Raw genomic sequence first — 15,946 nt, 5'->3', positions numbered from 1 at the left:
TTTCCATCCCTTAAATCTTTTTACAAGATAATCTCTTAATTTAAGATCATCAATGATTGGCCTTTTCATGGTTATTTATATATGTTTCAATGTCTAGAAATTGTTGATTTTATTTCTGTATTTGCCACTATTGGGTTTTCTTGTCATATCAATTGTGACAAACCCATAACTGTCCTGGTTCCAGCACCTACTGCAAAACTTGGAAAAATCATTGTAGCTCAAGTCCCCACCTACATATTCATCATGTATGTGTTTGAGGTTGGTATGATCTTGATGAAACACACATATAAAATTGCTGTTGTCTCGGATCAGCTGCTTCTGTATTTTTGAAAAAGTCTGTGCCAGGTAGAAGCAATCAATGTTTTTGTGTCGGCCCTGTGTAAAGAAATTTCTAACCTTGTTTTGATTATCCAGTATAATGTCATCAAACACAACAGAATTATCGAGACATTCATGAAGTGGCTTAACATCTGGTTCAAAAGTGGCTATATCCAATCCATCATATAGCTTCATCACCTGCTGATATTTTAATTGTTCCAAGCTCTTAGAGAAGACATACAAGTGCCTGTTTTTCCAGTCTAACCAGTTGGGTGCCAATAAAAAATTATCAATCATTAGTAGTTTTACCACAAGCAGATGGCCCAACAATAAGGCATCTAATATTTTCAGGCAGCAACTTGCCATTTCTCTTAATCTGCTGTTCAGGTTCTTTCAGCCTCTTTATAACATCCCAGGCGCTCATATTATCACTTTGTCTGCATCGATCCAGCTGTGTTCTGGAAGTCCTAGCCATTTGACAAGTAACTTGTTGCCTTTTCTGCGGATGATTTTTTCTATGAGATATGTGTCAGGCTGTTTAGTTTTGCTGAGTTCTTCTTCATAGAATCTGCCTTTCAGAATTTCTCCTCGGTGATCTTTTATTATATATGTGTTAAGGGTCCCAGGTTTAATTTGAACCACTGTAAATAATTCAGTGCTCCAGTTTCTTGTAAAGCCTCTTTTGAATAAGTGCTTATATTTGCTGATTCTTACTTGATCACCCACCTTGTATTTGGCCTTTCTTGTTGTTGGCTGATATCTAGGATAATAAACAGTCCTGATCAATTTTTGCTCATCAGATGAAGTTACTTCAGAGGGTTTCATGTTGATTGTGGAATGGACCGAGTTGTTATATTTATGTAGAAGTTCTGGAAGAATATTAAGCCATTTATAATTACCTTGCAGTGTGAATTGTTTATACATATGATTTTTTAGGGTTTTGTTGAATCTCTCTACAATTGAGGCTTTGAGATCACTGTAACTCGAGTAATGTTTTATTGACTGGCTTTTAATAAATTGTTGGAACACAGAATTATAAAATTCTTTGCCATTATCTGTTTGCAAATAGCGCGGTGATCTTCCACTCTGATTGATGATTGTCCTGATGGCTTCTGTAACACATTTTCCAGTCTTGGATTTGAGTGGCACAGCCCAGGCAAATTTTGAAAATGTGTCTATGACAGTGAGTAGATACTTGTAGCCCTTGTTGATTTTGTCTAAGTTTTTCAGCTGTCCACTTGCCATCTCAATCAAGTCGCTCTGCCATAAATCATCTATGCCTTTTGTGACTACTGGCAGTCTCTTATAATTATGTCTGGCTTGTCTGTGTAATTCATCAACAATAATTTGTCTAGACATAATATGAAAACAAGAATATTGCAACTATGGGGTGTTCAGTAGCTGATACTACAGGATTTTCTAAATATAATTTGTCTCCTATTTGTATTTTAAATTCCAGAGAGCCTTCATCTTCAGCATAAGATGTTTCTAATGTATTGGGATCTGTGAAATCCTCTAACTCTACACTGGTGATTTTTGGTTTGTTGTCAGCATTTGTTATTGATAAGGTGGGGTAGTGGTGTGCCTGTGGTTGAAGCCAATATTTGATCTTGATTGGTCTCAGTGTGCCCCCAACAAAAAACTGGTAATAAAATTGTGCAGGGGACAGCATATATATTTTGCCACCTGGTGTAAATGGTGAATCATATTCTTTGTTGGGGATGCTGTACAATTCAAGAATTACTGTATGTTTTGGATTCTCGATTATGCCTGTTATTTCTTTTTCTGCTGTAAGCAATCTGCTTGTTACAGATTCAAGATGCTCATTGATGGTCCTAACAACATCATCATGGCCTGGCTTGATTTTTATGTCCACAACAAGTTTCTTGTATTGTTGCACAATTTCTTGTAGCTGGGTGGCAAAAACAGACAAAGCATTTGCTTGATTGGATTCCATGGTCCCTAGCTGTTGCTTGATATTAGCTACAATTTGTTGCAAATTTTCAATAACTGCTAATTTTGAATTTTGAGCAGTAAGATCATGGACCTGTCTTCTGATATCCTCAAACAGGGCATGCAGTTCATTAATATGTTGATTAGTTGGTTGAGTGGCCACTGTTTGAGTGAGTTGTTTGATCTCTGTCTGGATATTCTTGATATCTTCTGATTTCAATATGCGATTCACTGCTCTCTTAATATTTTTAAGTTCCTGTGATGTTGGCAGATTTGATACAGTATTTTGCAAAGATTCAAGTGCCATATTCACATTATTTAATTCAGAAGCATCAGCCACATTTTGCATAGCATTTTGGAGCAGGGCTATATCTGCCTGAGTGGGTGTTGATTGTTGTAAAATTTCAAGCTTTGTTTGGATATCATCGATCAAGTGATGAAAATGAGATAGCTCAGATTCAGTGTTGAGGTTTTCAAGCTTTGTGATCTGTTCCTGGACACTGACAAGTGTGTCGACAATACCGGGCAGGCGGGATTCTTGTACATTTGTCAAATCACTTTGCACTGCTGCTATTGTACCCTCAAGATGGGTTATGGTACTTTGAATTTTTCCAAAATCTTCATATGTTTCAAGTTGCAGCTTGATGTTTGCAACACTCCGAGTTATTGCACTCAAAGCATCAGAAGATGGCAAGTTGTTCATAAAATTTTCAAGTGTCTCAATTTTTTCTTTAACCTCGGCTATGGCATTGTTCAAGGGGTCCAGATTAGGTATGTGGAGTGATTGAATCTGTTCCTTTAGAGTGGAAATCACTAGATCAAAATCTTCTTGTGATTTTATGCTTTTGACAATTGTTTGGAGCTGTGTCTGTACATTATTTATCTGCTCTTCCAATTGCTGTTTCAATTGCTCAGAGTTGGTGGCCTGGGTCTTAAATTTGGCTTGAAGAGCTGCTACAGCTTCTTCTAAACTTTGAAAATTATCCAATGTTGCCAGATCAGTATATTTCTGAAGCAATAATTTAAGTTCTGAGTCAATTTTAAGAAGAGGGTCCATGCATTGTGATTGTAAATTTGTAATTTCTAGTTGAAGACTGGCATTGAGTGTGGTTTGTAAAGCTTGTAAATCACTTCTTAATTTCTTGACTCTGACATCAAGCATTAGAATCTCATCACTGTGATCTTCATGTCTTGTATGGCCAAATATATCATTAGGCATTTTTGTTTTAGTGGTTATTTATTATTGAATATCTGATTCTTAATTCTATAAAAAAAGGTATAAGCTTGTCATATGACCCAGGGACCTCAATATATAAGCAGTCACCAGCAGAAACAGTATATACAGTGCCAGAAATCATGTTTGAGTGCTTAATTCTATAAATATTTCCCCCCACTGAAATTTTGACATCACCCTCAGGGGTTGTAATAAATTGCAATTGACCACCTACAGGTAATTGGTAATGATTTAAATTATTGTTAAATATGTACAATGTTTTACCTGTTTCATCATCAACATCTGTAAGTATGCTGTTCAGATGAATAATTAACAAAGCACTTAGTTTAGATATCATATCAGAAGAGGGTTGAGGTGTTGGCAGGTCCATAATAGCCTGTTTTTTGAACCCAAATAAGTTCATAGGCATATTTATTTATTTCAAATCATGCTCTGTAATTAGGCATTGAATGCCAATTTTCAAATCACAATGACCCCATGGCAAAGTATGTATGCCAAATGACAAAATGCATCTCTTATCATCATGTGGGTCCAGAGCCACTTTTCTTACAATATTGCTAGTCAATAAGTGATCCACACTCTGAATTCTATTTTCTGATGTTCTGATTGTGCTACATGATTTGAGACAATTTTTGTAATCCTCAAATTCAAGCTCTTTGTCCACAGTTACTCTGCCAATGCCCTTGGCCTTTTTGGCAACAACACCACTACATGTTTCAAAACTGTACATCACAATAACATCACCAAGTGTCTCATCTTTTAACTTGCCAGGCACCTTTTTGTTGTGGGGTTGAATCCTTGTATGTTCAGTGGTATCAAAATATTCAAACAATTCAGGCTGTGCCATATCTTGATAAACATCTTCTGTTTGAATATCAAGAACAAAACTATCTGTGTCCATGTACATCAGTTTTACACGATCCTTATAAAAAGGCTTCAACACATTATAAAACAATTTTAACATGTGTAATTTGGCCAATTCCAATATCACAGCCCCTACATAAATAGGCTTATCAAACTTAATCTTTGTTTTTTTCATGTTGAAAAGTGCCATATTTTCATCATAAATTCTTCTGTAATTGAAGTTGGGCTTTGCTATCAATTTTTTGCTCCGGCTGGGGTCAGTAATTATTTTAACATCAATATGTTTTCTGACATTTTCAATTGTTTTGCCATACACTGAATTGACCATCAATTTAAACAAGGTCTTATCAAATTGGCTCATTGCAGATGTTCGAAGCTCTGTGTTTGTATCAATATATGGTTTCAACCATCTTGAGTGCCTGAACCTCAAAACTTTTCCAACTTTGGTCACTTGAACACCATGATGCATCAGGAACTGGAGGTTTTTGTAATATATGACATAATCCTGTTTCGGCTCTAGAGTCATCATCAATTTCTTGTGTTTAGAGCCAGGTGAGCACTCAACCTCGGGAATTGGGGGCAGATCAGAAAAGTTATTGTGTAAATTATCTGGAATTGTCAGATCAACCTCTAAGAAGAGGCCATAATTACTGTCATCAAAATCCTTAAGATCTTCAATATTGAAATCTTCAACCCACTCAAGCCTTGCATATGGCAATTTATCCATCATAGCATAACCATAGAGGCTGTTTGCATCTACATACAGTATATAATTTGATGGCAATGCTGGAACATAATCAGGAATATATTTGTTATTTGCTCTGGCATATCTCTGAGAACATTGCACCATGCCTCCTCTTATACATTGCTCCATAAACAAGTACATATCTTGATCCTGGATCAGATCCAATTGCATTTTAGTGTTTAAAAACATTGCAGACCATGCTAGGCCCGGATCACTGTAAAAATACATTGGATCCAGCTTATAATTTTGCATGGAAGATTTTCTAAATGCCTGAAGTATATCAGCTAAGAGAGTGACATCAAGTTTTAAATAAGCCTTGTGATAATCACCAAATGTCTGGCATTTTAAATTGTTCCACATCAACTGGGCATGGTGATAATCTTCATCAGTGATTCCAGATCCTCTGATTTTGCTGTAAAACTCTTGTTTTGGTGGCAGAGAACACTCATCAAATTTAGAAAAATCTGTAACATAATCATATGGATATACACCCTTTCGCCTAATTAATTTCAGGTCCTCATTTGGAAACAAAGCACATGTAATTTTGAATTGATCATCAGATAATTGAGTGGCCAGTGTAGCCAGGCTAGCCGATAAAATTCTGTATGAATCAAGAAATCTTAAGTGAATAGGAACACCATTAACTTTAATTATTTTGCTAATGGCAATATATTTCTCATCATTTTCAGCTAAAATATTTAAATTCTGCTTGTCAAACCCCTCGTACCTGATCAGATGATGAAAATCATAATTGGATGCACCATGGCAAAATATAGGGATAAATTTTGGTCTCTGGATCTTAATATTACAGCTATTACACAGGGCCATTAAGAATTTACCATCTGTATGGGAATGGTGTTTCACCTTGTTATTTGTATCTGAAAATTCAGAATCACATACCGGTCATTTTTCTGCATTGTTGAAATCTTCAATCTGATCCTCTGTTAAAGGCAACATGGGCTTTGATTTTAATAAGATATTAGATGCTATGTCATGGCACTCATTTTCTATTCTATGTGCAAATTCTTTGATGGCATCTGCTCCCATGTATAAATATTCTTTACTAACAACACCATCCTGTACAACCACATAATAAAAGCTGGAAGGTTCATGTAATTGATATGATGTAATTGAAGATTCCTCAGGGTTTGGCTGCAGAATGCAAGGGGTTTGAGGTTTGATTCAAAATCACAGACTATATATGCTGGGTGTTCCAACAAGGCCTCAAACTTTTTGAATTTTGCATTTTCACTTGGCATTGGCATCACCATATGAACAGGTTTATGGTTTCAGTATTTCAGATGCTCAAGTAACTTGTTTTTAGCAATTTCTGCATTTTTTCCCGAACCCCTTTCACCATTTTTTGACCATCAAATACAGACAAACATCTTCTGCACAACTTGAATATTTTATGAGTTTTGTCTAGTTGACTAAAGCTTCAAGATTATGTATCAGAGTGTAATGATATGTGCCATCTCCTTCAATTAAGATCAGATCAATCGGAATAGCAGATTCATCATCAAGTGTACTGATTCTGAGAGGATCTATCAAGCAATTGTCACGGCCAGTAGAACAAGTAAATATATTAATAGATAATTGTTTGCCATTGATGTGCCTGGCCTTTTTTTCAAATTTATCAATATTCTGAACAAGCATTGGATATTCTAAACCCTCCATTGCCTCATCAAAATCATTTTCATGTTGTTTATAATAAGTTATTCGCTGAGGATTCCTTGAAACTGGAAACAAAGCAGCTACACCACAAAAAGCATTTCTGGTCATTATTTTTTTATATTAACCACGGCTGTTTTGTTTTTGATATTGGCAGGTAATGGCACATAAGTGGAACCTTGTAATGGGTTGAATTCAGAAATATTAACATATAACTTGTGTGAAGATCCGCATAGGCTCCATCCATCTCTTTTGCTGCAAATTCAGAGTGTTTGATCTATCAAACTGCTTATTATTTTGTCTGAATTTGCATTTGAATATACCGGTACAGTTTCTGTTATGTGGGGCTGTGTAAATTTTGTGCCATTTGGAGTGGGATCCAAACCACTATGTGCCTCCACCGGGTATCGAACCCGGGACCCCTTGATATGTTTATGATGTAAGAAATGAGAGAGTCACAGAGCAATTCTAGAAGAATTACATTGTTTTAGTACTAGATATGCAAGTTGAGCCTGGTGCCCAATTGAACTTAAACCGGAAGTAAATATGTGTGTGTGTGTGTGTGTGTGTGTGTGTTTGTGTGTGGGTGGGTGGGTGGGTGTTAATACGTTTGGCCTAGTTTTAGATGTGGGCAAAAAAAATATCAAGAGGGGCATATTTTTAACAAATTTATGGACAACAATCTCACAGAAGTGCCTTTTATAAGTGTAGGCAAATCAATCTGAGGGGGCTCATCATTTGTACACTAGGATTCAAAATTCTTAGAATTAAGAGCATATTACACTTGAAGAATTGGGGATTAAGGGCATCTTGGCATAATTTTAAGTGTGGGCAAATCGGGCTGTTTAATCAAATGAGCTCATCATTTGTACACTTGTAAGTGGTGCTGGTTGTACCACAAATCACACTACTAATAATATTAACATTTGAAATAAAGTGGATCATATTTCGTAACATACCCCATCGGTACGAAGCCTCCCCGATGGCGCAATGGTAGCGTCGTCGCCTTGTAATCAAGGGGTCCCGGGTTCGATCCCGGGTGGAGACACATAGTGGTTCGGATCCCACTTTAAACAGTAGGTCCAGTTCCAATTAGCGTTACTGTGCATAAAGTGGACTTACAACACCAACTCAATCAATAAAAAAAAAACATCGTTACCAGCAGCCTCTCCCCTAGAAGTGTTACTCCTCTCAGCGATGAAAATGAAAGGACCCCCTTGCTTTCTAGGTTCCCTGGTTTTGTTCATGTTCCCCCGACCTTCATTCACCTTCCACCAAGGCGAGCCTCGGCCGCTTCCTGTGTAAAAACCTCTTTCTCAACTAAATGTATAACAGGTTCTGACAAGTCTGGACACGATTCTACTCGTACCGATGGGGTATGTTACGATTTATTATTTTATAATAGTAATGTACGTATAATAATAATATTAATTATGCAATAATAATACAATTATTATTATTGTTATTTCTACTATGCTCAGCCCCATCCCCTACAAAATTTTCTTCCGACAACCATGCCTACTTACCAATAATGTTTTGCTTTAGTAACATGTGCCAGAATAAAAGACAAAAAGGAATTCCAACAAATTCTTAGTATATGACAACAGCAGCACAGAATGTATTCCCTTGAAATAAGTACACTCACCGGAAATAAAAATGGGACAGCTAGATCCTCAAATAGGGGAAAGTTGCCGAAATTGGACCAGTTTTTTGTTTTTCTTAACTTACGTATTTCTCTATTAATGACTAATTCGAAATATTTTTTTTTGAAAAAGTATAGAACATTACATTACATTACTTTCGTCGGAGAGTAATAAATTTTAAAATATGTAAGTACTAACATTTATAAAATAAGAAAAAGAAATTGAATCAATGGTCAAAATTGGGAAACCTGTTGCCTAATTTGAATTTACAGTTGCCTAAGTTGGACCTGAGAAATAAAACTGCAAATAACAATTATTATTAACATTAGAATAAATTAAAAGTGTTTTTTTCGTAAAACAACATTGATAATGCAACAATTTTCATTATACGTACAACGTATTTACTGAAAACTAGGAAATATGAAACTTATGCTGAAACGATCGACACATGACCCTTAATGTAATATAACATAAAAAACACAATTTCAAGAGGAAATAATATTTGTAAGTAGTGTTTTTCACTTATGTACTAACATTTTTTTGTTGAAACAAGCGGCTATTTACCTAAGTTAAATATTTTTAAAGCTGCAAAACCTTTCCTCAAATAACAGAATGTGGTCGGCCAGAATTTTTTTCAATTTCTCCAGTGAAGGTTGCTTGCCTACCGAAGCACCTTATTGTATTCAAAAACGTATTTTTGCTGTCAGCGTGTCTCTTTATTGTAGCCTTTGGGACTCAAAATAAGCGGGTACACTCATCGAGTCCATAGTCACCGTTTGTGTAAGCAGCCACAGTCATCTGCAAATCATTCCATTTCCCATACGTGCCTCTATTCGACATCTTGGGAACCTAATGAAGGACAGTACTCCAATTACTTCCTGTCGAAATGTTTTAAAAATATATATTTTCTTACCTAACGTCTCCTAAAATGGACCGGTCCAAATTGGGAAACACGTGGTGGTTCCCTTTTAGGCCCAAATATTTTCCTTATATTAGAAGATCTACACCAATAACAATATTTGCCCAATGAAAGTAAAACATATATAATAAATATGAAATCTAATACATTTATATTAATACAAATCAAAAAAATATGCAACACTAATAAAACAATTTCAACTATTTTGTAAATTATTGACGTTTCTAACGTCAGTAAAGAAATTACTGCTTTATAAAAGTCTGATATATAAGATTAACAAAATAATTTAATAATATATATTTAATATAAATGTTCTTGAATAGTTATTTATTACTTTTTATAGTTATTTACATACAGTCCATTATATCTGGATAAGAGAAAATAGCCAAAAGAATTAATTTTATTGTAAAACAGTTTAATAATTCAATATGGTATACGGTAACAGTAGAAGGGCAGGAGGATAAAACCCTGACACAACAGAATTTGACACATCCGGTGTTAGGTTACATCCGGTGACAGCGGTGTATGAGCGGATAGAACGCTGAGTCAGCAGAAAGTTGACGTGCCTGTTGACCTTGAAGACGTTCGGTGGCGATGTGGAAGAGGGAGGGGGGTAATTGACCTGTGACGTTGTTTTGATTTATCTAACCTAACACATGCGTTAGCTTGTGTGTGTGTCTGTGTGTGTGGAGGAAATTGCGTGGCAACCATTGTGTAAGATGCAAAGACATGAAGGAACGTGATTTAAAGATGGCGCCGAAGGTGTCTTAACCCGAAAGTTTAGCGGCTAAGGTTATTGCTCTGTAAGCAAGGGGTGTCGAGGGTTCGATTCCTGGTAGAGTCGATATTGATTGATTGAGTTATTGTCTTAAGTCCACTTTATGCACAGCAAGGGTAATCGGGACTGGACCTACAGTATCGAATCTGGGACCTTTAGATTACAAGGCGGCGATGTCAATATCGAAATCTCTCGATTAGCCTTCGCGTACAGAAACCCAACAAGATGGCGGTGTTCGAAAATTGAGTTGGGTTAGTGGTTAAAGTTGTCGCCTTGTATTGAAGAGGTTCCGGGTTCGATTCAGTACGTAGTCAAATGGAGTCAATTGTTTTTGTCCCCAATTATAAATCCCGATTAGCCTTTCTGTGCATAATTAGTCTTTTGATTTGATTTGATTTAGTTTATTTTACTTCGCGTTTTGTGCCTCTTGGCTAATTTGCGAAGATGGGGATGAGTGATGAAATGATGAAATTGATGAATGGACATTCACAAACAACCAAGCCCGACCAGGATTCGAACCCGGGACCCTTGGCGTCGCAGCGCGATGTGCTAACCACTCGGCCACAGGGTCGGGCTGTCTTTTAATAAAAACAATATGGCGGCGGCGTTTTGGGATGCGGTGGTGGCGGCGCGGCGCGACGCGGCGATGATGTTGTTTCTTAATCAGCGATATATTGTTTAATATATATATAATATATAGATAATAGTTTAAATATGAAATGAACAAGGGTTCCCGGGTTGGATTCCCATTATTGGAAAAATTGGGTATTCAATTATATTTGTTTAAAAGTCTCGATTAGCTTTGTGCACAAAGAGGAAATGAACTAAAGTGGACATAGGGTGTAAAAGTTAATGCTGTAATCAAGAGGTCTCGGGCACGATTCCCCATGTTGTCAAATTGCCTAATAATAATTTTCTGTTTAAATAAAAAAAAGAAGTGTGGGGTAACAGTCCCGATTAGTATTTATGTACGAACAGATATTCAAAAAGCTAAACATGATGGCTGACATTGTTGTTTTGTATCGAAAAGGTCCCTGGTTCGATTTTGAACGTAGTCAAATTGCCTGTTAAGGAGTTTTTCTTTAAATGAAAAATGAAGTGTGATGTATAGTATTTATGCAAAACAAGGTGGCTGACATTGTGGTCTTGTATGTAGGAGGTTCCGGGTTCGAACCACAATGCTGACAAAGTGCAGAATATCTGATTTGTTTAAAAGGTGAGTTACTATTCCCGATTAACGTTGATACAAAAATAGTCCTGATTAGCCTAACTGTGTATAAATATTAGTATTTGTATAAAATCAATATGGCGGAGGATATGCGCGCGCAACCAATGTGTAAGATGCAAAGTTTTGAAGGAAACTGATTTTAAGATGGTTCCGAACCTGGCGTAACCCCCCGAAAGCCTAGTGGCTAAGGTTCTTGCTTTGTAAAGAAGGTGTCGAGGGTTCGATTCCTGGTAGAGTCAATAATGAATTGTTTCGATTGGCCTCTGTGTACATAAACCCCAACAAGATGGCGGTGTTCGAAAATCGAGTTCGTTTATTGGTTAAAGTTGTTGCCTGGTAACAAAGAGGTCCAGGGTTCGGTTCAGTACGCAGTCAAATGAAGTCAATTGCTATTGGTTCACCCAAATATAGGTCCCGATTAGCCCATCTGTGCAAAAATAGTATTTATATAAAGAACATTATGGCGGCTGTGTATTGTGTGCCGTGGCGGAGACGGCGAAGCGGTTGTGACCGATATAGATAAGGTTAAAGCTGATGTTGTTTATCAAACGGTTCGGGGTTCGTTTCCGAATGTTGGCAAAATTGGATATTTAATTCTATTTGTTTAAAAGTCTCGATTAGGTTTTGCGCACAAAGAGGAAATGAACTAAAGTGGAAATAGGATGTAAAAGTTAATGCTGAAATCAAGAGATCCCAGGTTTGATTCCCAATGTTGTCAAATTGCCTAATAATGATTTTCTATTTAAACAAAGAAAGAAGTGCGTGATCGGTCCCTATTACCATTTATACACGAACAGATATTAAAAAAAGCAAAACAAGATGGCTGACACTGTCGTTGTGTATTCAAGAAGTTTCTGCTTCGAGTCCCAATGCTAACAAATTGCAGAATAACATTGATTTTTAAAAAGTGAGTTACTATTCCCAATTAATCTTGATACACAGATAGAGATGGCTGACTTTGGGGTTTTGTAACCCAGGAGTCGAGGTTTCGATTCCCGCTGGTGCTATCGTTGGTGTTTTTTTGTTTTTTTAACGAAGTTGTTTCACTAGATATCGGAACTGGAACCTTTTTGATTACAATGCAAAGTCTTTACCACTAATGTATAAAGAGAAAGCAGATTCTGTTGTTTTGCTGTTGTTGTTCCGATTAGCTCTAATGCATAAAGAGTAGGTAAGATAAGCAACATGGCAGACACTATCGCTTTGTTATCAAAAGGGGATCGCAGATTCGACTACTCCAATGGAGGCAACATTCTATGCCGCACACAAAACGCGGCCGCCATATTGTTTTTATTCAAGGACTATTTATGCACAGATAGGCTAATCGGGATTTATAATGGGGGACAAAAACAATTGACTCCATTTGACTACGTACTGAATCGAACCCGGAACCTCTTCATTACAAGGCGACAACTTTAACCACTAACCCAACTCAATTTTCGAACACCACCATCTTGTTGGGTTTATGTACGCGAAGGCTAATCGAGAGATTTCGATATTGACATCGCCGCCTTGTAATCTAAAGGTCCCAGGTTTGATACCCGGTGGAGGCACATAATGTTTCGGATCCATACTTTAAACTGTAGGTCCAGTCCCGATTACCCTTGCTGTGCATAAAGTGGACTTAAGACAATAACTCAATCAATCAATATTGACTCTATCAGGAATCGAACCCTCGACACCTCTTGTTTACAAAGCAATAACCTTAGCCGCTAAGCTTTCGGGTTAAGGCACCTTCGGCGGCATCTTTAAATCACGTTCCTTCATATCTTTGCATCTTACACAATGGTTGCGCGCGCATTTCCTCCACACACACACACACACACACACACACACATAAACTAACGCACGTGTTAAGTTAGCATACATCAAAAACAACGTCACGGGTCAATTTCCCCCCTCCCTCTTCCACATCGCCACCGGACGTCTTCAAGGTCAACAGGCACGTCAACTTTCTGCTGACTCAGTGTTCTATCCACTCATACACCGCTGTCACAGGATATAACCTAACACCAAACGTGTCAAATTCTGCTGTGTCATGGTTTTATCCTCCTGAACTTCTACTGTAATTATCAGACATTCATTGCGAATATTAATTTTTCAGGTGGACAAGCGGCACTAACGCTAGCAATAAATTGTGTGGTGCACACCATTATGTACACCTACTACCTCCTTGCGATTTTGGGCCCTAAAGTACAAAAATATCTTTGGTGGAAGAAATACTTAACTACGATTCAGTTGGTAAGTATTCCTTATGGAATCTCTCCTGCAAAGTAATAGTTCTAGAGAATACGGAGTAGTCGATTTGCTGTATCGTTCGTCTTTCATGGTACATTATGGGATTGATCACTCTTTCTTAGCATCTAAAATTAAGCAATTTCCCGTCCGCGAGAGGGAGAAATGGGGCAGAGCGTTATCATGTGCATTTATGGTTGATTTAGAACATATTTGACCTTCATCACTCATTTCATTTTGTTGCTTTTGTGGGGTAAAAATGGCCACGCCACTATCCATATTCACAAAGGGAGTCATGGGGGGGTTGGGGCAGAACTTCGCCTATGAACTTAATTAACTTGAAATAAAGTATACTAGGTTCATATAATTACTTAGATCTATTTTCAAACCGAATGGAATTCTATGTGTGTGTGTATTCTAATGAACAGTATCATAGAACAGTGTAACATTGTCCTTTTTTTCCTTCTTTTCAGATTCAGTTTTTCGTTTCGTTCATCCACATTGCGATAGGTGTGTGGAGCAACTGCTGCAAAGCGATTAATTTAATTGGACTCGTGTATTTACCAAATTTGTTCTTCTTCATATATTTGTTCTCTAGTTTCTACAAGAAAACATACGTCAATGATGCAAAAACTCACGACAGTTGATTGTTAATTCTAAATTGATTAATATAGCATTTAGTGTTCGTGTCTTCTAATTAAATATAGTCAATTTGTGTATGAAAGTTATATCATCAAACGTAGCAGTGACATTCCATATTGCTACACTGAAATGAACATGTGCACATGAAGTAAATTTTAAAGAGAACTTTATTTTAAAGCATGTATAGTTTGTGAATAAGACTGACAATCACAAAACTTTTACTCGTACAAATAGACAGATTACTGTCAAAAACTGAAACATTGGAACAGTTTCTCTGAAGAATACTAAAATGCATATTTCGGAGGTGGGTAAACTATGCCAAAAATGGGTTTTAAAAAAGTCGTTGAATTTTCATCCATTGATAGTATTGCATTTTTATTGTTTCCGACCAAATATACTGAGCACGTTTACTGCTGCAGTACTTGAAGAATTATTACAAGCCTACGTAATTTGCCAATTTTTATAAAATGCAACTTTCAACCGCAGAAATTTAAGTTAGCATTATTTAATTTTATTTCAAGAATTAGAGCCATTTTAACAAAGTATTTTCTTGATTGGAGAAATATAATAACAGTAATAAATTTTCTTTATTAAGCGACGAGGTTCAGCCAAGGTCTGCTATGCCACCTAACCCTTCACATCCTAGTTCCCACATACAGGTTCTATTGGTTTTTGAAATTATTAATATACGTACTTAACGCAAGACTGAACTTGAGCTATTAGTTCGTTGGAAAAACAAAACTTCCACTTCTCTAAAATATAATTTTAAGTTAGTGAGCAATAAAATGTACGTAATGTGCTTAACATGTACTGTAATGTTTCCCTGTAAATTACAAATCAAGACTATGAGAATAAAATGTGCAATACAAAGTAAATGGGTGATATTCCGCGAACAACTTCCCCCACAATTCATTGCGCTAATTAACGTTCCGCCGCCATATCTCGGACGAATAGGTCAGATTGTGCATGTATTCTTTCAAGGTATGAATGTTTTGATCGTATGAGGAATGTGTACGTATAAAATAATGCAAATTTCTCTCTGTAAGGAAGGTATTCGCTTTACTTAACACATGCGAATCTGCCGGACCTCATGCTGTTTCTTCCCAAAGTGCACTGCGTGATGACGTCAAGTTGAATATCATTCATTACGTTTACAAACGTTACTCGTACATGAAGGGTGTAAATACAATAAAATATACAAAAAAAGGCCACTGAAAGCTGTGATTCCTGTACATAACATACTTTCCACTTCTTAGAAGTCATTACATAAATATTAACATAATTCATAAAAGACGAAAATAACATGATACAAATTGTGCAACAAACAAAACATTTGTACCGCTACCTTTACTCGTGTTATTGCACCTGTACAATTACATAAAATGCTTCCGAAATTTAATATACTGTATAACTTTAATATAAAACATTCAACATTAGAAATATTGGATTGATTTCACATTCAATATTGAGCTGTTTTTATAAATGTAATAACATGTAAGGATTTATTTCAATCGCTGTGCTTAGTGCATCAATGGACAAAGAGTGTTAGGAACTTACATTTTCGTGAATATTATTAGAATATATTTTTGTGTAACACATAATATAACCAGCTTGATATAGAACTCTACAAACACACACCTGAAAAAGCTTGAATTAAACAAAATATTATTATTGTCGTGTGCAATTGAAGCATTCCACCGAATAACGCTGTATGGC

The 15,946-nt window shown here is 36.5% G+C and overlaps 1 protein-coding gene across 1 annotated transcript in view; it reads left to right on the top strand.

The window, feature by feature from the left end:
* Positions 1-15,190, top strand: part of LOC145983838 (very long chain fatty acid elongase AAEL008004-like) — a 41,066-nt gene extending 25,876 nt beyond the window's left edge. The window contains exons 6-7 of the mRNA XM_083116884.1: positions 13,458-13,594; positions 14,062-15,190. Of these exons, the coding sequence (XP_082973010.1) occupies positions 13,458-13,594; positions 14,062-14,235 (311 nt within the window). The 3' untranslated portion in view covers positions 14,236-15,190. The remainder of the gene's footprint in view (positions 1-13,457; positions 13,595-14,061) is intronic.
* Positions 15,191-15,946: the final 756 nt, after the last annotated feature.

The sequence above is a fragment of the Lepisma saccharinum genome, chromosome 1 (assembly GCF_977018435.1).
Source record: "Lepisma saccharinum chromosome 1, izLepSacc3.1, whole genome shotgun sequence".
Lineage (NCBI taxonomy): Eukaryota > Metazoa > Arthropoda > Insecta > Zygentoma > Lepismatidae > Lepisma > Lepisma saccharinum.
This window is presented reverse-complemented; position numbering and strand designations above follow the sequence as displayed.